The sequence below is a fragment of the Sinocyclocheilus anshuiensis genome, unplaced genomic scaffold (genome assembly GCF_001515605.1).
Source record: "Sinocyclocheilus anshuiensis isolate Anshui unplaced genomic scaffold, SAMN03320099.WGS_v1.1 scaffold1014, whole genome shotgun sequence".
In the NCBI taxonomy this organism is placed as follows: domain Eukaryota; kingdom Metazoa; phylum Chordata; class Actinopteri; order Cypriniformes; family Cyprinidae; genus Sinocyclocheilus; species Sinocyclocheilus anshuiensis.
The window spans coordinates 248,323-272,065 of record NW_015540943.1 but is presented as its reverse complement, the minus strand read 5'-3'; the positions used below and the strand labels follow the sequence as shown (position 1 = coordinate 272,065).

Sequence of the window (23,743 nt, the reverse complement as noted above, 5' to 3'; positions counted from 1 at the left end):
CACAACTCTGACAGTTTAGCTTATTGTGACAGTTTAAGAGTCATGTAGAATATATTTGGATGCAGTATGACATGGATATTAGCTGTAAAGTAAACCTCAAAATGTTTAACTCACCGTTTTCATTCCCACAATGCTTTGCTCCACCTTGGAGACATAAGTGACATGGTCTTCATTCGATCGTAATTCCCTCAGTTGAATACGCTCATATATTCCCACTACCATATCCCGTGGAATATCTGCACCATCGTCAACCCCTAAATAAAAACACATCAAAAGTGTTCAATATATATATATATATATATATATATATATATACACACACACACATATACACATAATACATAAATGTCATATCAAACATTAAAATGATCACACAGTCCTATTGTATTACTTTCATATCCTCCATTGGTCAGCAGCCTTTAACACACAATGTTACAATTTTGTTTTTTTAAACAGCTTTTGATTTATTTACACTAAGCCCAATTGTAGCCAAATATCACTAAACAAAATGTATTGCGTGAATTTTTCTTCATAGAAAGTGATTTATCTAACAACTAGGCTAGATCTGCATTACGAACATAATATGCAGCAAAGCAGATAAAGTCTAATGAAATTTAGGGAGATTCGAGGATACAATAAAACATCAGGGGATGTTATGCAAAACCAGATGAGGAGATAGATGAATATGAAATATAAATGTTTTCCCTTACCCTGTGGGAGAGGGTTGAATGGTACGGGAGATTGTGGGATTGACAGCAGAGTGAAGCCAGTGGTGAGGGTGTCAAAACAATTTGAAAAATTTGGCTTTATGCAAATGAGAGACAAAATATGCAAAGCTAGAGCCAATTACTGTAAGGTGCAGGCAGCAAATGCAGTTTAGATTATATCAAAATATTGTAATATTGGTAACACTTTACAATAAGGTCCCGTCAGTTAATGTTATTTAATGTGCATTAACCAACAATAAGAAATATATTAGTTCATTTTAAAGTAATGTGGTTATCCAATGATGTCAACAAATGGAACCATATTATAAAGTGTTACTGTAATATTGTTTGTTTTATGTTTCTTCAGATTTCTCTGGTCTCTGATCTTTTTTTACAGGGAAAAGGTTTACATTTTATGAGTTTAGAGACAAAAGTACAGCAATGCAGGGAGCCACAGTATATGTACAGAGAGTTTCTGTGTCACAGAGTAATGAAAATGAAAGTTTACACTGTGAGATTAACAGTGTGCTGATGTCACTGGCTGTTTTCATTAAATGAATGTGCTTTAGGGTGCTTTCAATAGCATTATACTTTGATGCTTAATTAGGTTTCGCCCACTCACTTAGTCAAGTGAAATGATCCTGAATTTACTGAAGGAAAGGCAGCAAAGGGATAGTGTTAGTTTTGTTAATGCTTAAATGCTGCATGAGAGCTGCTTTGTCATGACACTCGACAACAGCAAAGCATGAGAAAAAAAAACAAACTTGTGAAGGAAGTTCACTTCAGGAACTTTGTTTGGTTGTCCCTTGATAAATTTCAATAAATTCAGTCTCCCCTTAAGCACTTTCCTTTTCTATTTCTTCCTGTCTCACCTCTTAGGTTGCGGATGAAGTCTTCCAGCATCATCTTCCGGTCGGGTTTGATGTTGGGACTGTACATGTCCGTGTTGAGGAGGATGATGGCAAACGCAAGGATGAAGATTGTATCAGGATTGTGGAACTGCTGCACCACGTCTGGGTTACACATACAGTAACGCTGGCTGAGAAAAACAGGATACAACAAAGAGACACACAACCAAAGAGAAACCTATGTTTATTTAGACATTGTCATAAATAGAACCTTCTATTGCTTATCTTTCATAGTCATTAATCATTTGTAAACGTGATGGTACTTGTTTAAAAACAGCTTATTAAAAGTGTTGTTTGCTATTCATTCATTCATGCATTTAAAAATGTCCCTACTACCTGACAGGTACTGCTGAAATAATAATAATAAAAAAGAAAAAAGAAAAATCATAAGGTCATAACAGTCAAAATGTTTTATTAAGATAATTGTCAATTAACTAATTGCAAATTATTTATACCTTATAGATGTGCCTTTAGTCTGTATCATCTATTATTATCTATCATCTCTCGTGTAATAACTTGTACAAGATGGCAAATATGTGGAATGTATTTAAAATGGTCAAATATAAAGTCATTACAGGATATACATTCATTGTAATTTGTCTTAAAATTGTTTAATTATTACATTTTCTAAGGAAAATGCAAGTGGTGCCTGTCGTGCATACTTGTTACCACAATGTTATAGGGTATTGTGGGAGGTTTTCAGGAACTGGTTGCTAAGATGTTGCTATATGGTTGTTCACTGGCTTAAGTCAAATGAGTCCACTATTCTAGGACTGATATTCTATTTCTTGAAATGACTTGGCTCTGTCCTTTAATGTAGGTCAGAGGGGGATTTTTCTGTTTGTTTTATCGAATCCCGAGTTTAATCACTTAGATAATACTTGCAAGTCATTTATTGCAGATTGTGTTTCGTGGGACTCTTAACCCATTGCTCTGCATTACAAGAACCAGCTGTATCAGGTGGGCTACCGAGCAAGTTTACTATGTTAGAAAAGTCATACATATCGAGATGGTTATGTAAAGCACACATTAAAATGTATTAATTTACAAATCATGCACTACGATAAAAATGTTTTGAGGTCATAACATAGTATTGTGCAATAAACCATGCAAAAATAAGTTTTTATTAATCAATAATATGCCACGTAATCATAATTTCTGTTTTACTACCACTAATGTTCATTTCAGCTGGATACTGCAGTGAATTACTTATAAGTACCTTTTTCTGTACATTTTGCAAAAATGTATGAAGAAGCACTTTTTTTTTTCCCAATGAGCTTATGCTGCATTTATGTCTGTAGGACAATGGTGCAAGATGAGTGGTTCACAGAAGTTTAGCATTTCAAGTTTGTTGAAAACTATTAGCAAGTATTAGCAATAGTAATAGTGATGCTTACTAAGCATCACTAGAGGTCGACCGATTGATCGGCAGGCCGATTTTTGGCATTTTTAAATTAATCGGCATTAGCCGATTGTGCTGCAAATTAGGCCGATTTATAGGCAGGCGCATCTGCCGGCAGCTAAGCATTGTTGCGGAACACCGGAGAATCTCTCTCTGGATGCGTGAGAGACGGAGCAGCTCACACTCTGCAGCCGCTTAATGTCCACACACAGCTTCAGCTAATGGCAGGGCAAAACAGACCATTTTGAAAGCGTAATTATGTTTTACTCTACTAGAATTGATGAAGGAAAGTTATCATATTCATAAGTGCAACAAGTCATTTGCATGTGAAAGTAAAATGCATCGCTGGTGTTTTTATATGAATGTATCTTTGAAAAGAACCGAGCGTCTTCAGAAAAGCTTCGGTGTCATTTTAATTTTGTCTTTCCTCTAATGCCTGATAAAGTAGCATTTGTGAAAGCAGTGCTTATTTGATTACAGCCGTTACTGGGGAAACCGCTATATCTCGGCTCCAACAGCGCCTCCTGCTGGCAGAGAATGATTTTGCATTTGCAAGTCTGAGGGAAACGCTGGTGTCTGTCAGCAAACATAAACAAAAAGCATGCTTCAGAGCTGTTTTGAGAAGGTGCTTAAGTTTTGAGCCATGTATTATTACTCTGAATTAGGCTACTACTACTATTACTATCTTGTACCCTGCAATAATCATTTACTCAAAACTCACTTTTATGAGATGAAGGGGGAAAAAAAAGAAAATCAGCCAAGCATATCGGGCCAAAAAATCGGCATCATATATCGGCCATCGGCTGCCCTGATTTTTAAATATCGGCATCGGCCAGTGAAAAACCCATATCGGTCGACCTCTAAGCATCACCACTAATGATGAATGGCTTTTATTCATTAAAATATTATTATTTATGAATGTTATATTTCCCATCCATTTACCCCTTCTCTCACGCTTTTTTTTTTAGGTTTGGGAAATATCAAAGGCAATGCAGGAGAGACAGACGGGAACAGGCTGGATTGTGTTATGCAACCACAGTTATTTATAAACCAGTGTCTCGCACACAGATGCAGACATGTGCAACACTCTCACACACACACAACAGCATAAGGATCATCAGCAGTCTTGTTATTTCTATTGCTGAAAACAAAAGCACATTTGGCTATCACCCTCATAGCAGCAACTGCATTAAGATTCAGAATCGCAATAAGAGCCTCTGCTGCATATGAATGGAAAGTATTTGTTTTAGCAAGTGATTATTTGGATTATCAGACCATTGTCAAGTAAACCCACACTAGCATTTGTGCTATAGGAAAAACATTCTACACTTGCACAGGTCAAAGTGATATCACCTATACATTGTATAATGTAAACTAAAACAACAACGACAACAAAAAAGATATTTAAAATAGTTTCATACATTGAAATAAAGAATATATAAATATTATATTAAAAACATTTTTGTTTTATTTAAAATTAAATTTAAATCAAGTTTAAAGGTTAAACTGAATTACTAATATTGCTAAAAACTAAAATCAAAATAAATTAAATATACATAGAAACTAAAATGAAAACAAATAATAGAAATTAACAAAATATAATTTCATATTCATGCATACATATGAAAATATAAAAATAAAAGATCAAACAAAACATTTTGGAAGAAAAAAAAAGTTAAGAATTCTAACGAGTCTTTAAATAAAACAATTTTAAAATAATATTCTATGTGCATTTATGAGATAAAATATAAATTAAGTGTAACAGTTTATTTCTTTTAATTTATCATCACTTTTTTTTTGCCTTCACTAGTGCATTTAAAATGGTCCTGCAGTGTAACAAATAATAAAAGTACAAATATTTAGTTTCTCAGTTAATATGAGAAACGTTTAAAGTTTATTATGTTACACTGCATATAAATTTCCCAAAAATGTTTCATCTCAACTACCCAACTGCTTTTCAAATTAACCTTCAATGTATTACAGCGCTGTATTCCTTGAGAATGCGATTGATTTATGGAAAGCATTCAGCTTGCCTTTTAATCCTTCAGTGCAGGGATGAAAAAGTTCAAAAGCACAGGTATCCCATCAGCCCCGACTCTTATCTTCCCCTCACATATGAAGGTGGCTGGAGCATTTATATGTGTGTGTAACAATGTCTGGAGTCTCACCTGAATGCCTCTATCAGTCTCTCCACTTTTTGCGCTTCGCCTTGCACACGGATATGAGCCTGAAACTTCCTCAGAGCCTCATCCAACTCCATCCCCGAGAAATCCATCTCATCCACCACACAGCTATCAAAAAGAAGGAACAGGCAGAAAATGAGTGAGGGAAAGAGAGTATGTAAGAAAAACAAGGTATTAAGCAGACACGTAACATGAAAGCTCACATGGCCCCCAGACTGGGGCCAGCTCTACGGTCAGTGGTTATTTGAGGTTTAGCGCAGACTTCTGTGGAACTGTATGGGGAGGTCCTTTGATGAAATGCTGGAATGTCACATACTTTATAATAATTTAATTGTATTATTTTAAAAATATAATAATTAAAAAAAAATAATTCCTTGATAACTTTGTTAAAACTGTTCCAGTTGTAAAATACCGTTCAAATTTTGGGGTAAGTAATTTTATACTTTTATCCATCAAGGATGTGTTAAACGGATCAAGAGTGACAGTAAAGACATTTATATCATAACAAAAGATTTCTGTCAAATAATGTTGCTTTTTGACATTTCTATGCATCACGTTTCCACAAAAACACTGTGCAGCACAACTCTTTTCAACATTGATAATGATAAGAACCATTATTAATAATTGAGAACCAATAAGAGCATATCAGCCAAATCAGCATATTAGAATGATTTCTGAAGGATCATGTGGCACTGAAGACTGGAGTAATGGCTGCTGAAAAATCAGTGTTGCATCACAATAATTTATTACATTTTAAAATATATTAAATAGAAAACAGTTGAATTGTAATACTATTTCACAATATTACTGTTTTTACTGTAATTCTGATTACTAAAATGCAGCCTTGGTGAGACTTCTTACAAAAACATTTTTTTAATCTTATTTATTGACATATTAGTTAAAACGTCCCAGTAACCTCACTCTCAGACTTAGAATTTGTAAATTATTTAAAATGAGGTAGTTAAAAAAAGGTAAGCATGCATGCTTTCAAAATCAGTTGCTGGATTCGACAAAATTCTTTGTCAGAATTCAGAGAATTTTGTCACAGCTATCCAATACTTATAATATCTAATTCTTATAATATCTAATGGAGCACTGATCAAAAAGACAGCAAATAGCTTCCTCAAATTCCTTTGCAGGATGGAAGGCTCTGCATTAATTAAAATGCATGTTTGCTTTCACTCTGCTGCAGCAAAAAGTACAATATGCAACTATTTTTTTTTATGTCAATAGCCAAAAGCGTGGCTTTTATTAGTGATGTTAGTGACTATTTTATTAGTGACGCATGAAATCTTTAAGGTTTATTTCAAATGAATGTACCAAACTGCTTTTAAAAGGAATAATTCATACAAAATGTATGCAATTTATTTCAGTGCCATTGCTTCAGTCTTCAGTGTCACATTATCCTTCAGAAATCCTTCTAATAAGCTGATTTGGTAATATTGGTAATATATGCATATATTTTTAATATCTTCCTGACCCCAAACTTTTGAACAGTAGTGTAGATTTCTGTCAGCATGAGATTAATAATCACTTTTTCAAAATTACTTTCACAAAAATAACTGGACATTTAGCACATGAGTTAGTCTGGACGACTTTTATGTAACTTTTGTGGTGCTTTTTGGATATTGGTATGATTTCTTTATCATGCAGGTTTGAAATTACATAAACGATGGCAGAATTTTCTTTTTTTGGGGTAGAAACTATTCCCTTAATGGAAAACAAAGTTCACAGCCTGAAAAGTCCAACTGAAGCTTCACTCCACAAGACAAATTCAGAACCATGTAAATGTTTATTTGTTCAAATTTAAGTGGTCTGTATGAAGGCAATAAATAATTGATAATTATTTTTACTTCCACCAATTTTTGCATGTTTGTTATACTAAGCTGCCAGCTGGAGGTTTCAGAAAGAGAAACGGCTGTCTATTTGCATAGCATAGAAAAATCATAAAAAATTACTAGCCAGAAAAACACTGGCAAATATTTTCTTAAAAGCCTGCTCACAATGATGGACATGCTTTGTATAGTAAGGCCTGCACTAAACTTTAATACTAATTTGAGCTTTTTCCATCTGTCTGGAAGCACTGGGTGCTCGTCTGTCAAACTGATTATTACATTATCAACAAAAAGTGAGAGTAGAATCTCTGCATCAAAAGCAGAACACTCCTTACGCTCATTTTCAAAAAGACAAGCATACAGATTCTTACTTTAAGGGAAAAATGAGAAAACATATTGTGCATTTTTGCCAGTGTTCTCATTCTTTTTCTTCTGAGCAAACAGCTTCAGAACGGTCAAAATGTACTCAGATACTAAACTGCAGACGAATTATTGTAGAGTGTGCATCAGAGTTTTAGATACAGACATTTCCAAAAAATTTCCAAACTGATTTCGTAGGGTCCTGGAGCCTACATCAGCATCTCAGGCCAAAAAATATATAAAACAGGAAAACATCCTGGACGGATGGCCAGTCCATCACAGGGCTAACAAACAAATTCATTCAAAACTTTTAACCAATTTTTTAGTATCTTCAATTCGCCTATCCTGCATGTCCTTCAATACCTGAAACGGATGCGTCTGATAAGGAATAAATTCAAAATGTGTACTATTGGAGGTACTCCAAGATCAAGGCTGGGAACATTGGTCTAACAGACCAGGAACATCCTCTCAAAGGTCTTCATCAAATGAGAAACTGATTTATGGTCCTTACGGGTGCAACCCTGCCTTTTCTTTGGTACAACAACTGCAACAAGTCTTGCAGAGCTTAGGGATCATCAGGCTTGAGGAAAAAGAGAAGAAGCGGTGAACATCTCCAATTCCATTGAACATTTTCTGAGCTCCCTGCATGTGGCCGATTAAAAACTACTCTGGAGCCATGCCTTCAGCACACACTTATTATTACACACTATACAATTGGAGCAACCATGGGTTAAATGCCTTGCTCGAGGATGCTAAGAGAATACTATAGATCATGGCTAACTCCTTATGGGTTCAATCCTGAGCTTTAGCCACTGTGCCACATTCCCTAAAACATTTCCTTCCAGCACGCTAAACCTTATGGTAATAGGGGAATGTTTCACCTTACTAGATTTATCCAAGTTTCCCAGTGTCACATTATCTCCTGCATGTTATTCTGCTGAAGATTACTGTACATAACAGCTTGTTCCTAAGGATATATTATGGCCTGGTCTAATGGGAGTTTTTTGAAGGCCTCCAGCTGATCAGTAGTCTGATTCCCAATAGTGAGTGGATATTTTATTTTGTAATTTCACTGCCTTGATCAACTGATCTTAACTTTTTGTTAAAGGGGTCATATGATGCTGCTAAAAAGAACATTATTTTGTGTATTTGGTGTAATGAAATGTGTTTATGCAGTTTAAAGTTAAAAAAACACATTATTTTCCACATACTGTACATTATTGTTTCTCCTCTATGCCCCACCTTTTTGAAACGCGTCGATTTTTACAAAGCTAATCAGTCTGAAAAGCGAGGTGTGCTGTGATTGGCCAGCTATCCAGTGCGTTGTGATTGGCCGAATACCTCAAGCGTGTGACGGAAATGTTATGCCCCTCATCATACTGTTGATATGCCGTGTCCGGCCGGAGCGACGAGACAAAAACATTAAAACCCATCTGCAAATCTTCCCACATAGTGAGGTAGATATGTGGGGCGTGTTAGAACAAGCCGTTTTAGGTAGGCGTGGTTTACAGATCTTCTTTATGCACCAAGAGCTTGTAACACTCCAAAGAGAAAGGAAAAATTGAAATCGCATCATATGACCCCTTTAAGGTATATAGGTACTTTAGATATGGAACAAATATCTTGTTATATTGTGTGTTTTATATTGTGTGTTTTATTGAATGCCCACTTATTCTATTAACCTTACATTGCCCCTGTGTTTAAACAGGTCTGTAACTTTCAATTTATTCAATATATCAGGTGTACATATGTCATTGAGCGTGTAAACAAAGGATGCTGGTTCAATAGTTGTTACTTATAACAGGAGAGAAATCCTTCCATTCCATTCCTTCCATAGCTTTTGCAGTAGGCAGTCACATGCTAAAGCAAACTAACAATCAAGAGAATAGTTTCTATTTTTTCCTTCTTTTTCTCAATTCTCAATCAGATCTGACTTTTTTCTCTCTCTTTATCTTTTTCCTTGAGTACTTCACCAATCATCAGTATCTAAACAAAGTGAGAAAAGTAATGTTTGCAAAGAGCTAGCTTTTCATGTTGAAGTTTACAGTCTCCTCCGCTTCCCCTCTACAACATTAATTCCAGTCTGTAACTCTTGCAACACATTTTGTATGGCTTCAGATGACTTGGTAACTGGCACATTAGTCGTTTAGGCTACTTTCATGATAAATTGTACTTTTGTTATTTCTGGGACCTGAGCGTAGAAAGTACACATGGTTACAAAAATCGGGCGGTGCACATACTGTATGTGTGCACTATTCTCCTGACGAAATTTGCATCATGTGCACTGTACGCAGACATTCATGTATGAAGTATACTTTGGGCTTTATTCTAGTAATAAATAGGTTTCCATGCTTTGCTTTGCATGACTTTGTCAAGGAGCTATGGCATTTAACTTTGCGTGAGCAATACTGGCTCTTTCCCTCTAGAGAGAGGTTCATGCAAGCATGGAGTGTTTGCTCTGTTATAATTTGGGGATATTGGGAATATATTCTCTGCCTGTCCAAATAAGAAGCAAGCCACTGAAGAACAAAGCTTGACTGCTGGAAAACAGTAGGAGCTGATAGACAGGTTGCCATCTGACTCAGGAGATCCAAAGAAGGAATCTAGATTTGATGCTTTTTTTTAAAGCATTATGTTTTTTTTTCTTTCCTTCCCTTATATATGTGCACCAAAGCAAATTTAATAGCAATGGCATTTGTTTTAATATGCAAAGGCTTGACTTGTCTTGACTTGAGGGAAATAAAACTATTAGTGCCCATTTGTTATATTGGCATGAAATATTCATAATATTCTGTTTTTGGCTACATCAGATAATCTTTAATTTGTTGTGTTGCATGTCATATCACATCTTAAAGTAGCAGAAGTAAAGTTTTTACTTAAAATGAGACAAACAGTTTATTTTTTATGCCTATTTTTGTATTAATGCTTGGTTTAAAACGGCTTATCAATGATACTAATGTTTATTTATTTACTTGGCAGTAGTGTTGTTAATATTTCCTAATCACCATTTTTTCATGTAAATGTAAAGCTCTCTGGAAAATGAAATTAGTAAATACCATGTGCTCCCTTTTGTTTTACCCCAATATTAGTTAGTAAAGCAGCATACGTTTGATTTTAGAGTTTATTAACTTCAGAAAAGTGGCTGTTATGCATGAAAGTGAAAAACTGGAGATTAATTATTTGAAATTATAATTAGCCTGCACCTTTGTCAAATTTTGCCTATTGCGGCTTCTTGGAGCTGATAACTGCATTTTTTAGATGAAACGAAGTGAAAGACTGTTGGGGAATTAGGGAGATTTTCCCCTGACTTGAAGTTTGTTGAATTTGTATTGAATGCACATAAGGAAAACAGCCCGAAAGTGCTTTTTAAAACCCTCATGTGGTGTTCGGGTCCTTTTTGCTCTCTTTGGTGATAATATAGCATAATGAGTGATTTATTAGCAATTGTTTGAGGCCGGGTCATTTTTGACCGGGAACACCACAAGTGTGACTTTGTGCCATTTTGTACAAAATAAAAGCCTTTCAAAACAAACTCCCTGATTAAACATTAAAGTACACTAGTGCGATAAACAGTGCAAATTTTCATCAGTTTTTATTTAATATTGTGAAAATTATTCATAAATAATGCTTTTTTCACTCAAAAAATGAGGAGCCTACTCTCAGATAAATGAGGCCTACGATTAATCAGAAGCAAATATAAATACAAAACTAGTCCTAAATGAAAGATAAGAAGTTGACAAAAAGATTGAATCCAATATTTGGTGATAATATAGCATAATGAGTGATTTATAAGCAATTTTTTGAGGGAGTACCCTTTTTGCTCTGTAACCTTGTAAGTGTGATAGGGTTCTGAACACAACACAAGGGTTAAGCAAAACACATAGGTTAAAGAAATATATAACTGCAATTAGACGAGAAGCAAAAACTGTCAAGATAAAATGCTAGCCTAGAAGAGGTCATTTAAAACAAGTGCCCAGTTGAATCTGGCTGTTTCTCTGCTCTGCTGTTTTCTTACACCACTGTATTTTTCTAAGATCCTGTTTTACTATGTGCATGTCCTGGGGCCCTTATATGTAAATGAGGATTAATGGTGTTGATTCGTATAGTATGAATAAACTGGCAAATAATTCTGCTTCATACTCTGTGGCTTTATTGACCACACTTGCACATCATATGGCAGCTATATATTTGAGAGGGGTGGGGCCAGAGAGAGAGAGAGAGCTTGTAATTACATACAATTAGTGATGTCTCACATATTGATGTACTACAAATGGAATGTATTACATTCAAAAAAAATAATAATTAAAAATGAGGTAAATAGGTTTGTGGTGGGAGTGTATACCTTCAGCTATTCAGCTATTGAACCAATCAGGTATAACAAATGCATGTGTGATAATACTCATATGAGTATCTCTCTCTCTCTCTCTCTCTCTCTGATCATCACTGTATCACCACACATATAACTTTGAAACTCTTTTCTTCTACTGACATTTTAAGACTAAGCCTACACACCTTGACCTTTAGGAAAAAAATCAAGCTTTTGTGGAGATGTTGGGCAGAACAGAAAGAATATTATAAGCACCAGGGATTGATGGATTATCACAGCATTATAAAGCTTTCTGGGTAGTATTTGAAAAAGACCTTTCCAGGGTTCTATGGGAAATAATAAAGCTCCCAAATGCCCCGTATCAGTCAGGGAGGAGTTCTTTCTTTACTTCTAAAGATGGAAGACCTTTGCATGCTTTTTTTTCTGAACCACGAAATGTATCATTCTTGTATCTAAAAAAAAGACAGATAGAACTTAATTGCAGACAAATGTATAGTAGTGCTTGTTATTTATTCATTCATGTTATTTATTCATTTAAAGGGATAGATCTGAAAATCCTCTCATCATTTACTCACCCTGAAGTTGTTCCAAACCTGTATGTTTCTTTCTTCTATTTAACTTAAAGGAAGATATCTTGAAGAATGTGGGTGACCAAACAGTTGATGGTGGTGTGTAAATGATGACAGAATTTTCCATTTTGGGTGAACTATCCCTTTAAGGCTAGAAGATGCATCACTTCAAAAACCTCATATGTTCTGCACTCTATACACACACACACACACACACACACACACACATACACAGACATATACACACTGACTCTGCTAAGAGGTCTCAAGAGTGTATCATTTCCAAGTGCAAAGCTCTGCAGTTAGACTGCGGGAGCTCAGCAGCCGAAGGAGATCTCATTAAAAGATGCCATGACTCTCCAAATCCACCGAGAAAACAAAACAAAACAAAACAAAACAAAACAAAAATGCTTCCATTTAAAAGTGTAAATATTCTCTCTTTTATGATATTGTTCTCTTTTTCACACACAGTTACAGACTCTCATTGCTCTTTTTTAAACCAAGTATTCTGGTAGGGATTTTCAAATACTCACTCTAACACATCTCTGTTAAACGGCTTCTTGCTGTTGCCAAGAAACTCGCCGATCATCTGTCGACTCAGCCCCTTCCTCTGGAGCAGGAAGTGTGCCACACCTATAGGTGTATCTGGAATGAACCCACGAGAGATGAGAAACTGGAGGCCCTTGTCTGGATTTCTGTATGATGAAAAAGGAAGAAAGAGAGAGAGGTAGATCGTAGGAAGGAGTTAGGGGTCAGAGAGAGAGAGAGAGAGAGAGAGAGAGAGAGAGAGAAAAGTTAGCACTGTTAAGACTTTAATCGGAGTGCATAACTACCGTATTAACATAAATGGACAGGCATTAACTTACAATATTAATATTATAATATTACAATATTTCTAAGTGGGCAAAAAATCTAATTCAATAACATGTATAGCAATTAATCAATCAAGAAATAAATAAATAAACAATCAATTGTAATTTTTTGATGCTCTATGGTGCTTTTTTTTGTCATTTTGCTTGACAGCCCCAATACTTATTATATGACAAAGACATTCTTTAAAAAATCTCTTTGTGTTCCAAAAAAAAGGAAAAGAAGTCAGAACAACATGAGACTGTTAAGAATAAACAAACAAACAAATAGGCCCTACATAAAATATATAATCTGATTTGTGTGGGTTTTTTTTTTTAGTTGAACTATATCTTAAAGACATTTAAAAGAGGTTTTGTCGATATTATTGGATATAAAATATGCAAAATGTGGAAATATGTACATGACGTGGAAAAAAAAGATCTCTTTTGGAAGGAGTTTCAATCACATACAATCCCTCAGCACTTTCCCATTCCACAGAAGCCAAGTGGGCATTAATAACCTCTATTTTTCTATTCAGTGGCTTATCAATAACCAGAATTTCAATGCTTTCCTGCCTTCAGACAATAAAAGTGACAACGAGAGACAGAAAGAAGCTTCTCGGCTGTAATTTAAAGAGTTGCTTTATTCCTTCAGTCAGCTTTCTCATTGTTAAGCCTTTGCCCTGGGAAAAAAAGTACATGGATTTATAGAGGGTCCAGTAAAATTTCATTCATCCACATGTTGAGAGAATGTGTATTTCTGGTTTGCCTGACTTCATTCTACAATCCTCCTATTTCACTCTATCTTCCCTATTCATTACAATTATTTACTCCTCATAATAAATGTACAACCCCTGCTGACAGTCTAGCTTTACTGAGGGGAACATGATGTATTTTATGAACAGCCTGTTTGTCAGTTACAATAAAAGGCGTGTCACTATGTTTTATTTTAATGACATTGAAATTATATGCAATTCTGTTTGGTCAGTCGTGTCATTCCGAGGTGTGTTATTCCCCGATAACAACCTTTGTCAATAGCAACATTGCATAATATACCACACATCCGGGTATCACAGACTCTCTCTGGTTTCATTCAAACGCAGCTGCTGCCATCTTGTGTCTCTGTTATAGTTATCGGTTGTACTGAAAATGATATCGGAGGACTTCAGTATTATAATACTGTAATACTGTTGCTCTGTTCAGCTTTCATGCCAGGATTATTGTTTTCTACACTGTAATTGATTATAAGATAATAAACAGGTATGATTTAAAAAAATGTATCTCAAATCAATATTTTTTCTCCGCACAATTATTTATGTGGTGAAAAGCCATGCAAAAAATGGTTTGACGGTACCTTATCCATGAAATGTTCATCTATTTTAAAATTGTTTAGCTTTGCTTCTAGTGAGCTAATGAAATATTTCAACTCAAAAGCTAAATATCTGAATAAAAACTAATATAAATGACAAAATACATACCAAAAAATAACAAAATAGCAATATTAATTACTATAATGCACTGAATTTATTTAATACACGAGTTTCACAATTTGAGTTGAATTACTGAAATAAATTAACTTTTCCACAACATTCTAATTTATTGAGATGCACCTGTATATAAAATAAAACAACACTGATGTATGGATTTATGTCCCAGGTGTTATTTTTTTCCAAAATATTTTTTCCCCAGTTTTAAATAGACTTTTTTTTTCTTTTTTCTTACATACATATCACATCAAAACTGCCTTTTTATCATGATTTCTGCAAAGAAATTCCAAGATCTTATCAGCATTTTAACAAGATATTAAAAGATGTAAATCCATAATAAATTATAAACATTTAACATTTATTGTGTGGAAATTATTCAAAATCCATATCACCAAGGGTGAAAATGTAATTCAGTTGTGTGTAATTAGGATACATAAACCAAATGCTTACCAAAAACAAAAAATATTTAAAAATCATAAAAATAATTTCCACCGTATGTTATTATTACAAATGACAACATTTCAAAATCGCAGATACTATTCATAATAAATGCAAAACAAGGCAGATGCTACTTTGCAATAGAAGATCGCTGCTGGAGTGATTGATAGAATACATGTAAATGAAACAAATTTCATCTTGTTCACATTAAGTGCAAATTGTCATAAATGCAGTTCACACAAACTGTATGTAGAAGTAATATGCTATTTAAACTAAGGGTAAACTGTCTAAGCAAAGATGGCTTGAAGCAAAAATAGCCTTTGGCAACAAGTTTGGCTGTTTGCACTTAGTGTGAAAACAAGACACAGCCATTAAATAAACTAGTGAGGGTGTGAAAAGTATGTTTTCAGGGATTGTATTTTCTAAAAGTGCACAGGGCCAAAAGTGCTTCCAGTTGAAGAAATACCTACGTTCAGAGAGATAAAAAGAGCTTTTGCTACATGTAGCTACATAAAGTTCACCTGACATTCAACTAGCATCTGTGCTCTGATTCTATTCTGTCATTGTAAGGAAAAAAAGGGGGCAGGTGAACTGCAGGCACAAGCCCTGCATAAAACAAGACAAGTAGAGCACACCTTTTTGGAGGCACCTTACGATCATGGCCAGTCTCCTTTCCTTATACATAAATACAATCAAACATCTATGTTGAAACCCACACACAATCTCCTCATTTTCTTTACTCCTCTCTCCTGCTGTTTTCCTCTCTTTTGGGGAAAAGAAACATTCCCATTCTGTTCATGAGACAGGTGAAAACGCAATTTAGCGCGTTATACTCACTCCGCTTACCAACCATCCTTCTTTCACACATCAGTGTCCTCTAAATGTCATTTACATGCTCTTTCCAACATATGTACACTCACAGAGCCCACATAAGCATCATCCTTTCTTAATTGTCTAAGGAAAGCCAGTCCCCAAATCTCTCTGTCAATCCAAACTCAGATTTCAGCGTCTCGTCCAAGAGCACACACACACACACACACACACCTGCTTTAGATTCAGTCTGAGCTTTCACAGGTATTAGGCTACCCTGCAGAAAATTAACTGCTTTAACTAATGACAACCCCTCTCTATTTTCACTTACTCTCTTGGAGCAAAACCTCCATTTGATAAAAAATTGGCTTATCCTTATCTGTCGGGGTGTTTGAGGCGATGAATTGTGGGTAAGGGAGAGACTGGTTTATTTTTATTTGGCTTTCTTTGATAACGTTAAAAGCAGGGCTGTCGATCAATTAACATATTTAATTAAATTGATTGAATAAATTGCAAGTTTAATCAAATAAATCATATATATCTGTATTTGATGCAAAGCCCCCAAATGAAGATAACTCAAAGATAAATTCATTATATTATTCAAGTACTATGTTGTGAATGTTTTAGGAGTCCAAGCATGTTCATATACTTTTGTTAATGTTGTGTTAATATAAATAAACATGTTAATGTTTTGAAGCATCTGAGTAAGATACAATAACATGTTTCAGTGTATCTGCGGGCTGCATGCAGCTGTAGTTTTTTGTTTGTTAATTTAATTTAGTTTAATTTAATTGTATTGTAGTGTATTGTATTGTATTGTATTGTCATTTGCAGGTCTTTTTCAGAGTCTCCAAGTAGATATAGTCTTATAGTTACACAAATTTTAATAAATTGCTCCGGTCATGAACGACTCTCTCTCTCTCTCTCTCTCTCTCTCTCTCTCTCTCTCTCTCTGTGTGGGTGTGTGTGTGTGTGTGTGTGTGTGTGTGTGTGTGCGCATGTGCGAGAACAGTGGAGTTGGTTGGCGTGAGTGAGATTTTTCTATTATTTTTGAGTTGGATTAAAAGTTCTTGTTTGTGAGTAAAGTTTGTAGGGCGTTAGCTGACCTTTGGTCAGCGTGCTCCGAGTAATGGAGACAAACGTGGTAGACTATCTGGGGATGACTCTTAGGCATGGTTTAAATGCATGCCAGATGCCTCGGTCTCGGTGGAGGATTGTTTATTAGCTGTGAGTTCGGTGATCGGTGGCGCAAACATTAGGTCTGCATCACGCATGAATAAGGCTATAGTGCTGTTTCTCAGTGAAATTCAGTTGGTGGATTCTTCGACTGAGAGTGGTTTAACAATCAAGGACACATTTGTGCCTGTTCTGCCTCTGTCAAGTCCAATGAAAAAAGTTGTTCTTTCAAATGTACCGCCGTTTGTAAGAAGTGAAAAATTAGAGGAGATACTACAGAGGTACGGTAAGCTAATAGGTCCTATCAAGATGATCCCACTTGGCTGTAAGAGTGTCGAACTTAAACATGTAATGCCGTTCAGACGCCAAGCAATTATGATTTTGAATTCCCAGAATGAGGTTCTGAACTTGTCCGTCAAGTTGAGTATTGATGGTAAAGATTATACGATTTTTATCAGTTCAGAGACGATTAAATGTTTTGTGTGTGGAGAGTTTGGGCATGTTCAGCAGTCTTGTCCGAATAAAAATGGAGTGAACGTTGATATCACGGCTGCCGCTGTTAATGAAGAGAATAACAGCCAGGCAAGTAGTGAGTTAAATATGGCTGCTGTATCATCGGAGGTGTCAGTTGTTGAAGGTGCTGCATCAAGTACCTCGCATGAGGTGAGTATGGTCTCAGAAAACTCAATAGATGCTTCCGTGGAAGCAGTTAAGGTGACTGCTGTAAGCGGTAGTGAGAACATGGTCTCAAAATCAGTAACGGGCCTCTGTGAAGTGCAAGTAGATACTGATCATGATCCACATAGCGAGATAAAGCAGATGCAGCTTGCTAAGACAACGGTAAATACTGATGAGATAAGTACTAGCCAAATTGTAGAAGATGAAAACTCTCAAGAATTTAGTACATATTTGCAAACTGAAGATTCTGATAATGGTAATGAAGATATTGAGAGCATTTTGGATGAGAACAATGAGATTGGTTCAAGTGTGCAGATGCAGCTTACTGTTGAGGGTAGTAGGTCTAAACTTCATTCACTTAAACAACTTAACGACTTCCTGGATTGCACTAAAGGACTTCGTAAGCCTAAGATCGAGACTTTTTTTTCCTGATTTAGGTCTGTTTTTGGCATCTGGTACAGCAGCAATGAGAAAAGCTTCTTTTGAGGAACTTGATAAGCCGAACCGATATCGTCTTAAGAAGATTCTGAGCAAGAAATGAGTAGTCTAGCGATGTCAGAATTAATTTGTCTTTTATTTTCATTCATTCTTCTTTTCTTTAGCATCATGTCACCTTTATGTTTTGGCTCTTTAAATATTAATGGGTGTCGTGATGCTGTGAAAAGAGCATCTCTTTTTGATTATATTATTATGAAGAATGGTAGTGTAGTTTGTTTTACAAGAAACTCACACAGATGTAAATAATCAGGTCCAGTGGAAAAGTGAATGGAATGGACAAGTTGTTTTAAGTAATGGTTTTAGTAACAGTGCAGGTGTTGCAATTATTTTTGAAGTTGAATTTAAAGAACAGAATGTGAACGTTTTTGATGTCCTACCAGGTAGAAAGAATGCTAAGAGTGGATGTTACTTTACATGGTTTAAATTTTTCGCTCTTTAATGTATATGCCCCAAATATTGGGAAAGAACGTATGCTTTTCTTTGAAAAACTTCATACAGCTTTAAGCAGTGTTCCACAGGGTAGGATTATTGTATTGGCCGGAGATTTTAATTGCACTTTAGATCACACATTAGATAGGAATCATGAAGAACCTCACAGTCTGTCAGCAGATGTTTAAAAAAAATAAAATCGACAATGTATTATGATCTTGTAGATGTTTGGAGAGAAGCTTTTCCTGCTGTAAAACAATACACATGGATAAAAGTAAATTCTAATATGGTTTCTACAGCAAGGCTTGACAGAATTTATGTACAAAGTTTTTTAATAGTTGTATTACTCCCACTCCTTTGTCAGACCATCATTATATGTCTGTCAATGTCACTACTGCACAGAGCACATTTAAATGCCCCTACTGGCGTTTTAATAATAAGCTTTTGCAGGATCACAATTTTGTGCACTCTTTTACACTTTTCTGGGGGGCATTGAGAGAGAGAAAATCTCAGTACAAGAGATTTCTGTCAAAAGAGTCAATGGTGGGACATTAGTAAAGTTCAAGTCAAACTTTTTTTGTCAGAAGTATTCTATGTATAATAAGAATATTCTTGAAAACAAAATGAGACAACTTGAACAGGATATCTTGCAGTTGAACATTGAAGAGGATGATGGAAGTACTATTGAAGTTTTGGAAACAAGAAAAATTCTTCTCCAGAATCTCTTGGAAGAGAAAGCCAAAGACACTTTGATTCGTGCAAGGTTTACATCTTTTAACTGCATGGATACTCCAACATCCTTTTTTTTTTCAATTTGGAGAAGTTGCAGATAGAAAAACTTTAAGTCGTCTGAAACTTCCGGAGGGAGGAGAAACAACTGATGAACATGAAATAATTGTTCACGCGTTGCATTTTTAAACACTTCTTCAGGATTTGCCTCATTTGACGGAAAGTGACAATTCTAGACTTGACCAGCCATTGCACATGAACAAACTGACATGATTAATTATTCATATTTCCCTTATGAGCTGATTCGCTACAGCTGCAATCAAAGATATGTCTTTAGGCAAGGCTCCGGCTTTAGATGGCTTAACAGCAGAATTTTATAAACAGTTTTGACCAGTCGTTGGAGAAGACTTGTTCTCAGTTTTTTTTTAGAGTGCTTTGATATTGGCACTTTACCACTGAGTCTACAGAGAGCAGTTATAACCTTGATACCCAAGAAAGGTGATCTTGTGGATATAAGAAACTGGCGATCAGTGTCTCTGCTTGGAGTTGATTATAAGATACTGTCCAAAGCATTAACTAATAGATTAAAACTTCATATATCAACAATAATTAACGTAGATCAGTCGTACTGTATTCCAAAATGTACAATATTTGATCATTTGTTTCTGATTTGTGATTTGATTTCATTTGCCAGAGACAATCATTTTAATGTGGGTTTTTTATCTTTGGATCAGGAAAAAGCTTTTTGATCGCATGGATCATGAGTTCCTTTTTAAATGTTTTGAAGCTTTTGGATTTGGTTCTTCATTCATTTCTCACGTTAAATTGTTGTATACTGATATTTATAGTATTTTGAAAATTAGTGGTTCACTCACAAGACCTTTTCAAGTTGGCAGAGGCATACGGCAAGGATGTAGTATGTCAGGCATTTTATATGCCATTGCCACTGAACCTTTGCTCTGAGGCGTCAACTTTGTGGAATTTCAACGGTGGGATTTTCTACTTCAGAGATGGTAAATGTTAAACTCAGTGCTCATGCTGACGATGTCACCGTAGTAATTAGATCAAATGAAGATGTGTGCAATCTGGAAGCGGCTCTTGAGATCTATCAAAAAGCCTCCTCAGCTCGAGTCAACTGGAAAAAAGTACATCTTTGTTATTAGGTCAATGGGAGGAAGAAGGCATTCCAAAACATCCTCAGCGCTGCCCCTGGAGTTCAGAGGGGTTTAAAGTGCTGGGGGTTTTCGTTGGAACAGAGCAATACGTGGAAAATAATTGAGAAGGCCTCTATGAAAAGGTGGCTGGGCGCTTACAGAAATGGAGATGGATCCTTCCTAAAATATCTTATAGAGGGAGGGTTCTTGTTGTAAACAATCTAGCAGCATCAATGCTATGGCATCGTTTGACTGTTATTGACCCCCCAAGAGATCTACTACAAAAACTACAGAAGGTTTTTGTTGATTTTTTTTGGGATGGGTTTCACTGGCTGCCTTCTGTTTTTTTATATTTGCCAGTAAATGAAGGAGGACAAGGACTGATTGAACTGTCAGCTAAAGTCAGAGCTATTAGACTAAAATCTGCACAGAGACTTATTTTTTCTACAGAATTTACTCCTTGGGTGTCATTTGGGCTAGCTGTATTAAGATCCTTTTGTGGAGCTTGATAAACAAATGTTTTTGATGTCATTTTTTAATGAAAATGTCACATCTGGTGTTAATTTTTATGTATCAGTTTTAAAATTTTGGAATGTATTTAGGGTGTATAGGTCTGAAAATGATCACTACGGTTCGAATGAACCATTGTTTTTTAATTCCTTTTTAGGAAATGTTTGTATATCTAATAGTATAGTTAAGTTATGTATGATGAAAGGTTTCACTAAAGTGGGACACTTGATTAACTTAGACTCAAAAGAGTGGAGATCAGCGGAAGAGATTGCCAGGCAGGTTGAATTGAGGTCTGTGAGGGTGGTAGAGCAGTTGATTTTAGGCTTGAAAGCCGCTCTCCCTCCTTCTCTTTTGCAGTTTTTGAATTTCTCTATAGAGAGTGGGCCTATACAGTTACCTTTTCCTAAGTTAAGTGTGTCGCCTGAAGTTTGCCCTGAAGTCAATCGGGTTGGAAAGCTGTTACATTTTGAGAGATTAAAGGGGCTACATTTTCAAACAGTGGGAACAAAAATATATGTATCAGGTATGTGTAAAAACTGCTTATTTTAAAGATTTTCATGAAAGATGTGATAGAAAATGGAGAGAAAAACAGTTACAGATTGTATTTTATCTTCCAAAACGTTCAGGTGATTTACAATGTTAAAGGGGCTACATTTTCAAACAGTTGGAAAAAAAGATATGTATCAGGTATGTGTAAAAACTGCTTATTTTAAAGATCTTCATGAAAGATGTGATACAAAATGGAGAGAAAAATTTGCAGTTACAGATTGTATTTTTCCTTCCTGGAGGCTTTTTTATAAAAGTCCCCTTCCAAAACGTTCAGGTGATTTACAATGGAGAATATTGCATTGTGTGCTAGCCACAAATGTTTTTGTTTACAAATTTAATTTGAATGTTTTGCCCTTTTGTCATTTCTGTAATAGTCATGAAACGGTTTTTCATGTTTTCATTGAATGTTCAAAGGTTGGTGCCACTTTTTGCATTGCTGGAAAGGATTATTGAAGGATTAAGCTTTGATTTTAACAAGATACTTTATATTTATGGCTGTAGGCATTCTAAGGTAAAGAAGGAACGATGTACTGTTGCAAATTTTATAATTGGGCAAGCAAAATTAGCTATTTGTAAGACTTGCAGACTTGCTCTTGAAGGACGAATTGTTAATGTCCTGTTTACAGCATTAGTTGAATCAAGAATAAGAGTAGAATATATATATATATATATTACAAATTGGTTAAGTGAATGATCAAATGAATCATTAAAGACTTGGTGAACGAATTCAAAATTAGCTTAATTTTACATAAATGTAGTTATATAGAAAAAAAAAATAATACAAATATGAATAATACAAAGCAAATTTGTTATATGTGCACTATAAATGCAATGTAAAATTTGGTACTTCTGGTTTAAGCCTCATCCAAGACTGATTGTAGCCAAATAAAAGTAGAAACAGGTAACTTTATCAAATACACATAATGGTTTCACTGCACACCCCTAGTAAATTGCATAATAAAATATACAAGTGGCTTAAGAAATCATCATATTTATTCCTATTCCATTTAATTGAAAATAAGCACTGGTCCACACCAAACCAGATCACACAATACGTTTTTCCCATATGAACTTTTTGTTAAATTGTTTACAAATATATTACATGATGGTCTTTGGCCATTCCAAAGACACAACAATTTTCAGCATTTCAACAAAATTCAGCATTTTACACCATGAGTGCCTCGTTTTTTTAAATATTGTGCAAGTTATAAGTACAGTAGGTGTACTTTGGAAAAAAAAAGGGTAGTTCTGTTTTATTACATGCCATCTACCTTTTTGCACACACTAATAACATTTTATAAATGTAACAATGACATTGAAAGAATGACACATACTGACTACTTCTGTGCTTTTATACTAATCCACTACATTTAGCATCTTAATGGCAGATGCTAAAATTTACAGCAAAGTAGAGTGCTGATACATTGTAAATAATTAAATGTAATGATGACAAATGAGATGTACATACATTTGCATGAACTAAATGAACATTCTATTTACACAATATTAATTTAAAATTCACATTAATTAAATACAAAAAAATTATTCACTGACAAAACTGTTCCAAAAGAGAAAGAAAATCATATGGAGATAGAAAGTCACAACATGAGGGTGAATGATGACAGCATTTTAATTTTTGGGTGAACTAATCCTTGCATGACAGATGAAGCGGAGTCATTTGAGGGATTTAACCATATGTTCAAAATTCTCACTGTACTTTCCTTTATTTGAAGGAAATCTGATGAGCAGGTGGGAAATAACCAGGGGTGCGTTTCCTGTACAACGACGTAACTCGCTGATTAACCACCATAGTACGATGCATCGTTGTGGAAACAAACTAGCTAGTCACGATTGTTTCCCGAAACCATGGTATCTGTGTCGCAGATCCATCGTTTAAACCACGTTGGTTTGAGCTGTCGTTATGACGTTGTTGTTCTTCTTCTTCGATCTAATAGCCGACTGGTGCCATGAGCACATACCGCCACCTACAGTAATTTGGTTTTATTTTCTCTTTTCTTCGACTCGAATTATGCTTTTGAAATGATGTTCCCTTTCAGTCGGTCACTCCCAACGTCACGTCGGATGACCGACGAATTGGGATCTCGCTTAGAGAGACCAATCTACTTCGAGTGTAAACTAAACGAGC

The 23,743-nt window shown here is 35.3% G+C and overlaps 1 protein-coding gene across 2 annotated transcripts in view; it reads right to left on the bottom strand.

Annotated features, from left to right (window-relative positions):
• Positions 1 to 23,743, bottom strand: part of LOC107689713 (IQ motif and SEC7 domain-containing protein 3-like) — a 146,630-nt gene that overhangs the window by 24,975 nt on the left and 97,912 nt on the right. For both annotated transcript variants that reach the window (XM_016487835.1, XM_016487836.1), the window contains exons 5-8: positions 12,825 to 12,986; positions 5,186 to 5,308; positions 1,580 to 1,746; positions 115 to 254 (exon numbers count right to left, since the gene is read on the bottom strand). In XM_016487835.1, the coding sequence (XP_016343321.1) occupies positions 115 to 254; positions 1,580 to 1,746; positions 5,186 to 5,308; positions 12,825 to 12,986 (592 nt within the window). The remainder of the gene's footprint in view (positions 1 to 114; positions 255 to 1,579; positions 1,747 to 5,185; positions 5,309 to 12,824; positions 12,987 to 23,743) is intronic.